Here is a 7,681-nt window from a genome sequence, read left to right on the forward strand (position 1 = left end):
AAAGGAATGTCTTTGATCATACAGTTTGAACCAAGACTTACAAATTTAAGTAACACACTGACAACATTTAACAATTTGACTCCAACAGTCTGTCTCCCAAACAGACAATCTAAGCAACAAATAAGCACTTTCTTTTTAGTTCTTCACACTTAACATTGAAACACTGCACTATGTTCAAAAGAGTAACTGAGTAAATAAATCAAACCACAGATTAATTTTAGTACAACAAACCCTGAAGTTAGAGCGACAGTTGTATGTTTTTTATTAGTAGTAGTTTATTACTAGTGTCTGTGTTAGCCCTTTGGCGAACTGGTCAGGGTGACAAAATGTTAAACCTATGACTTCAAATTGTAGTTTAATTAATGTTACACATCCTTTCACAACAGCCAACAGCGCATTCTTGTTTAAAAAAGATGAAGTGACTCCAATGGTTTTAGACAATGAGCTTTCTCAGTGACAGAAGACACCTAAATTCTTTTTGTTCTGTGTTTCACAAGCAGTCTGCACAGGATGAAGCTGATAAAGGAAAAGAGCTACCTCTAGTTCCTCAGCTCAAACCTCCACGACAGCCACCAGAGGTCAAACACAAATCCCAGATGTGCACTGCTGCACATCTGGCTATATCCACCTCTGCCCCTGCTGCAGTGTCAGCACAAAGACAAGAGGGGGAGGAGGAAGAGGAAGAGGAGAAAGTCTTGAAAGAACTGCAGGTATACTAAATAAATAGTTATTTTTAAGATAAAATTTTTAATCTGAAGAAAACACCAGGTTGCTAATACTGAGATGAGCCTGTGGAAAGCTAAATCTAACAGTTAAAAATCCAGGTTTGTGTTTTAGTTTAGCCTGCCCTAAGTGGACTAAACATGCTTCTGCTTTGACTAATAATTTCAGGATTTTCTCTGCTTTTAACTGACAAAAGCTGAACTTTACTTGTTTTCCTGTTAATGATGAATTTGTCATGACAAACAAATATTAAACCTGTTTCAGAAATTTTTTTTTCCAGTGAGCATCACTGGACAGTGTTCTGCTGTATTTGCTGTAAGATACTGATTTTTGTAGTTAGAGATGGACACTGTGTAAACATATGGGGTGGCTGTAGCTCAGGAGGTAGAGCAGATCATTTACTATTCAGTGGTTCAGTCCCTGACTCCTCTGATGCATCCCTCCAAGTGTGAATGTTAGCTTGAAAGCACTTAAGCCTAAAAACGTGCTTGTATGAATGGGTCAATGAGGCATGTTGTGTTTTCAGTGCTCAGGTAGAGTAAAAGCTCTTTATAAGAACCAGTCCATTTACTTTACCATTTGTCATTATGTGCAGTGTGAAATATTGTTGCAATATAGAGGTTGGCCTTTATGTGTTTTTTGTTAGCTCTGGTTTAACTCATCTGGAAGTTTGTTACATTCTCATGTAATTCTGTTTAAATCGTGGCTGAAATGAACTGTTTGCATTATATTCCTGTCACTTTGATTTTTTAATTTCCTATTACAAAAACAAGAAGAAAAAAAAGATTACAGTGAGGAATTAGGAGTAAAATGAAGTTTTAGTTTTTCTTAGCCCATATGAGAAGCTTCCTTTCTTCATAAACATGCTGCCTGTGCTGTTCGTGCTCTGTACCTACCTTTTTGGAAAAATAAACTGTAGCTGTTCGCGTTCTTTGACTCTTCAAATAATTAATTTCCTTTTAAACTGGGATCAAACTTTCTTTCACCCTTAAACCATTTATTGGTAAGCACAGAGTTGTGGGTTTTTTCATATCAGTTTATGGGTTAAATATGGTGGTGGCAGCACCATGCATCGCAATAGAGGATTAGTGTGCCAAAGCCTTCTCTAAGGAAAAAAAGTCATTTATTCTGTCTCAAGAGCTATTCAAAAAAATCATCATTGTCATATATCGGCTCTGATCATTGCTGTATTACATTTAAAGTAAAATAATGAATGATTGTACTGAGAAAACATGGATGTAAATTTAAAGTAATTATTGTGCAGAAAAGGCGAAATATGTACTGTTTCTGTTGTTGTTTCATTTTACCTTTTCTGTTCATAGGTGACAGAACTGACAAATAAGAATCACTCATCAGTTGGAAATAAACAAAATGGAAAAAAGGAGAGGACGTTTCTAAACTCACAAGTAGCTAATGAGTTAGCAACATGTGACCAACAGTCAGACCCTCAGCTGTGCTTTACAAATGACTACCCTGTCATAGCAGCAGCTGGACTAAAAGCAAACAGAGAAGGTGGGGAAAACAGTCTCACTGAGAACAAAGTGGAGACGGTAATTGAACAAGTGCCTTCTTGTCCAACAGTAAAGGATGTGGAGATATTTCCACTGGGAACTTTAAAAGATGTTAAACGTTTCCAGACTGATGAGGAGGAGCCAACATCAAGTCAGGACAAAGATATAAAACTAGATGAACTTAGAGTAGGAAGAGTTTCACAGAAAGAAAATGTCAGAACTCCTAATCAAGTGAAAGAGTTTGTTGGACAGGTATCGTCGCCAGCCACAAAAGAAAAGAAGGTCAAGGTTACAACAGTTGTTACTCTACAGAAAGAAAACATTCAAGGATGTGCCAAAAGTCCCAAAGACATGAATGAAACCGCCAAAGAAGCGTCAGAGAAGAAGTCTAATGTGATGGTGGTTCTAACTTTAGAATCCAGTGAAAACGAGAGGACATCAGGTCCACCAGTCCAGCAGAATGCGTCACTGAGGCCTGACCAGGAGTGTGTAACTTCAACCTCCGTTACAAAACCTTCCCCATTGTCACCCATCTTAGATTGTAGTAGCAAGCAGGGGAACCGGGAACAAACAGTGCTAGTATCTGGTAACCAGCTGCAATACACAGAAGACGGAGGTAGCCTGAGCTGTGATGAGGCTGGTGAGGGACCGCCCCCTCCACCGCCTCAGATTTGTAAATATAGCCGTATAATCTCCAAGACCAGAGTCAGACCACAGTCCAAAGAGGAAACCTCAGCCAAAATGAATGGCTCTCAAATACAAACAGTATCTGGGGACACCGCTGGTGAGCCCACCTATGTAGGACATGAGAACCACGGTTTTGAGGACGGTAATGATCAGTTTGACAGAAAACCTATTATTGTTTTCTTGAACCAGCCCGTGGACTTTCAGTCGGCCTACAAGCGGCTGTCTACAATCTTTGAAAGTGAGGAAGATACTGGTGGGATTTTTTCTCCAGAGAGCATTTCAGAGGAGGAAAAGACAAACCAGGAGGAAGAGGAACAGGGTATTAGAAAAAGTAGTATCGCGAATATTAATATGGGATCGCTCACGACAGGAGATGGTCAGAATCCTCCACAAATACAGCATGAAGGACCTTCAACAGATAAAAGCTCCGCTCTTGAAAACCAGGGCCAGACTGAATCACCTTCACTTAAAAAAACTGAGACAAAAAGGAAATTCAAATTCAAGTTCCCTAAAAAAAGACTGACAGCATTTAGCCAGGCTATCAAAACAGGAAACAGGGGCAAACAAAACAGGGAAGAAGTTGTTGTTGATGAGGAGGAAGTAGCAGCATGTGGCACAACAGTCAAGGAGACCAAGAGCCAGACAAATAAATCGCAGATGTTTAAAATTAATAAAATGGAACAAATGAAGTTGGACGAAAGCAGTGCCTGCGACAGAGACAATATCTCCTCTTATATTAATACCAGACATTCAGAGTCACATAACCGGGTAGAGGAGCTCTGCAAAAATGCGTTCGACTCTATAGACAGTCTCGAGAAGTCGATTAAACAGTTGGAAATCAGTGTGGAGAGTATAACTGCCCCTGCTTCTTTATGTGACTCAGCTGACAAAGCTCAGCTTAAAAGAAAAGTCAAACAAGAACGAGAGAGAAGTCCGTCCAAAAGGTCAGCGACTCAGATCACTAAGGGTCCAAATCCACCTGAGAGTAAGAGAGCCAAACCCCAGACTGCACGTGCCAGCGAAAGAAACGGCATCAAGAAACAGGTCTGATATTCCTCTGCCCAGCTGTTTCACTGCAGTTTGCTGAGATGGTGGTGGGCAGCGTTACCATCTACCTCTGTGTTCTTTGAATTTGTCTTTCACCAGCTTTGAATTCCTCTCACAGACAAATCTTCAAACTACCCAAAATTAACAAGAAAACTGATGCATTTAATCACATCTCCGATGGAAAGTTGTTTTCCTACCATAACCTAGGTTTTCTGAACACAAGTGTGGGTTCTGCATTGCTGTTTGCCTTTTTCTTCTTCATGTGTGCCTTTCAGGGAAATTCTTTGCTGCTGTTGCTGATGTTTGAAAAGGAAAACAGTACTATGTGAGAGGGTGATCCTTAAAAATCCCGACTCTTCTACTGCTTTAGAAGAAGAAGAAGTCAAGATTTTTTCCACTTTAAATGACTCAGTCTTTTAAAACTACTTCAGTAGATACCAAAAATTAGTTATAATTCTTTTTACTTTAAAGGCCAGTATGAATACACAGCTTCATTGCTTGTTTTTTTTTATCGTAAAAACCAAAAAGAAAGAAAAAATGGCAGCTCCCCTGAGATGGGTCAGTGATTGGCAGCAGCATTGATTTTCATGCATTTTTATTTTTTCTACAGTGTCATTAAATGTCCGATGTCATCTGTAATCTTGATTTATGCTTTAATCTAAAGCTCTTGACTGCTTCTAATTGAATCTTGTAAAAACATTCTGTATCTCCTACATGTTTTTCAGCAACACACAGTATAGTTTTTAGCTTTGACTAGTAAAAGGGCTATATAAATGTAGTTTATCCACCATTGTCTCATACTAACCTTTTGTTTACTTTTGTAAATGGCAGACCTCCAGCAGCACCTCCAGCTCTTCTGCTCTGCGATCTCATGCCAAATCTCACCGTGCCTCTGGATCACCAGAAAAGACTCCTAAGGGCCAGCAGCAGTTCACCCAGAAACAGGCCAGCCAGGTAAATGAAGTTTGAGGACACCTGAGGTTAACAGCTCTGAGTCATCGTAGACTAAAGAGGAGTTCATCTAATGTTTCAAGGATTTGTATTCTTGTTTGGTGTTTTTGTTGTTGGTTTTTTGTGTCAACCATCATTATATTCTTCTACAGTTGCACCTCACAGTGCAAAAACATAAATGATAGTTTTATAATAAATATACTGAAGCTTCAATTCAATTCAGTTGTCTCCAACTCAAGTCAATAAACCTATACTTGTAACTATATGGGACAAGAGTCAATATAACTGTGCTATTAGAAAAGCAGAAACCATGCTCTACATGATAGAAATGTAAGCACTGCATGACTCTGGTGCTGTTTCAACCCCATCTACCTACCTACTGTGTGTGTAGAGAGAGTCCACAAAGTGGTCCAAATGGAGCAGGATAGCTGGGTGCTGTGTAATAATGGACAAGGAAATGACCTTAAATTGAGTTTGATGTTTTGATTGCACTTGTGTGTGTTCTGCAGTGGATTTTTGTCCTGTTCTTCTTTTTTCAGATGTGCGTCGTCCTAAAGTTTCTAGATGTACTGTCAAGATACACTCCCTGTATACATTAGAGATTTAGTGACATCTCCTATATCGAAATTAAACATGTAATGTCTTGAAACTAGACAAATTTGACACTGAAGTTTCTACATCAGTGAGTGAATCTTGACCTGCATGTAACCTGTACAACTATCCTTCATCTGGCAGTGAGTTTTTCTGAGTTCAGAACTCCATTTCTTTAAACGCAAACACATCAGGATTCATAATTTACAGAAATGAATAATTCTGTGGAAACATCTGCCACTGATTCACTTCATGTTTATGGCACGAAGAGGTTTCCCATCCTTTAAGCACTGCATGGATGTTTTACCGTTCTTGTTTAGTGATGCATTGAAAAAGGGCTGCAGCTATTTATTATTTTAGTAATCAAATAATCTATTGATCATTCCATTGATTAATCCGATAGGAAATACTTTTGTATGTACTTAATGAGAAATAATAAATATTCAAAAGAGAAAAAACACAGGTCTTTCAAATAAACTGCTCATTGGTTTCTATTCTAGAAATTAGTTTAACTGCATAAATCTACGGTGGCCCCTAGAGACAAAGAGACAAAGCACTTACAAACTCCAAAACAGAGTGATTTATAAACACATGGTGAGTGAAAAGGGGTGAGAAAGGGAGAAACACTCAGTGAATCATTAGAAGCCCCCAGCAACCGGTCTACTGCAGCATAACTGATCCAGCTTTGTCAAAAAGGAGCCTAGTCTTAAAAGTAGAGATAGTGTCTGTCTCCTGAATCCAAACTGGAAGCTGGTTCCATAAAAGATGGACCTGAAAACTGAAGGCTCTGCCTCCCATTCTACTCTTCCTGCTCCTTTTTGAACATGAACTTTATTTGGAGTTGTGGTTGCTCGTTTTCCTTTTGTTTTGCTTTGTTCATTTGTCTCTTTTAATTCTATTTTGTTGTACTTTTTCAACATGTTCAAAATAAAGATTCAATCAAATCAAATCAAATCAAATATATCAAGTGATGTTCTCCTGTCGTGTGCATGTCACTGCCACTGATTTGTTGTAACCCGCGGTGTCAGCAGAAGCAGTAAAGCATTGTGTTGTTGCTTTGCGTGCTTCTCTGATTAAAGCCTAGCTCGAGGAAACACCCATCTGTCCACTTCTCACTGCCCAGATGCCACTGATGACCTCCAAACCTGTCCTCTTCCTGCTCCTCCACTGCTTCTTCACCTTCAGCCTTCTCTGCCTCCTTCAGATGTGCCTAGCTGTCGTTCCTGAACTCTTTGCTGAAAAACTCCTTCAGTTTGTCCATCAGGCTCTTCACCTTGATCCCCCTCTCCGTCCTCTTCATTTCCTTCCATTTCCTTGTCCTCACAAAACTTTTTTCCCATCTCTGAATCTGAGTCGTCTCCTCCCTTCTTCTAGCCACGCCTTGTCAGCACACCACCTTAACATGAGTCCAGCCCACCGTGGGCTTCGCAGCAATGGCAAGTGTCGGCATCGCCTCATCTTCACCTCCACCTCGGCTAATATTACTCCTCACCCTCCTCCTCTGTCTCGACTTCTTCCCCATTTTCTTCTCTCCCCATCGCAGTGACTCAAGGGGCAAAGAGTGTACCAACCCCAGCTCTGCAGGATGTAGCAAGAAACGCACAGGGAGCCAAGCTGTACGTGTGCATGACGGGCACTGTCATGGCTTCAAAGCATACAGACATATCACTGTGTATAATGCATGTATGATGGCATTTAATGGCATCTGGAAACACAAAATCCCTGAACAATATTACTATGAGAGAAAATGCCACACAAGACCACACAGGCCAAAAAAGTAACCGAGAAAAAAAATGTGTCTAAAAAATCCCAAATGCAAAGATAAATAAAAGTGTCATAAAGATGCCCAGTTGCTTTCTTTCCAAGTGCTACATGTATGATTTTATCCATGCACATAAACAAGCAAATTATTCTCAACGTGTGTTTGTCCCCTAATCACCGTTATCAAAATGTGAGATGACAAGAAATTAAGGTCCAGTGAGGACGGCATTTCTTTAGCTCTTCAGTCCTTCACAGAGAGGTCCAGATGTTAGAACAGTGTGTTAAATTTAACATTCTTCACCAGTCTTCAACCTGTATGTCAAAAATGTAACCAGTAATGTTGAATAAAATTGTCTCCGTATATTAACTTTAATCCATAGATATTTCTTTTACACGATCTCCATGCAGAT

At 39.7% G+C, this 7,681-nt stretch overlaps 1 protein-coding gene across 2 annotated transcripts in view; it reads left to right on the forward strand.

Moving 5' to 3' along the window:
* The window catches only part of LOC106456501 (sickle tail protein-like), a 17,578-nt gene extending 10,244 nt beyond the window's left edge, over positions 1-7,334 (forward strand). Inside the window, exons 5-8 of one of the 2 annotated variants that reach the window (XM_013915520.1) lie at positions 501-710; positions 2,046-3,965; positions 4,800-4,922; positions 6,885-7,334. In XM_013915520.1, the coding sequence (XP_013770974.1) occupies positions 501-710; positions 2,046-3,965; positions 4,800-4,922; positions 6,885-6,911 (2,280 nt within the window). In that variant the 3' untranslated portion in view covers positions 6,912-7,334. Of the gene's footprint in view, positions 1-497; positions 711-2,045; positions 3,966-4,799; positions 4,923-6,884 lie in introns of both variants that reach the window. The other variant, XM_013915521.1, reaches the window with a different exon arrangement.
* Positions 7,335-7,681: the final 347 nt, after the last annotated feature.

This window comes from Pundamilia nyererei, unplaced genomic scaffold (assembly GCF_000239375.1).
Source record: "Pundamilia nyererei isolate P.nyererei 1_Seehausen unplaced genomic scaffold, PunNye1.0 scaffold00318, whole genome shotgun sequence".
NCBI lineage: Eukaryota > Metazoa > Chordata > Actinopteri > Cichliformes > Cichlidae > Pundamilia > Pundamilia nyererei.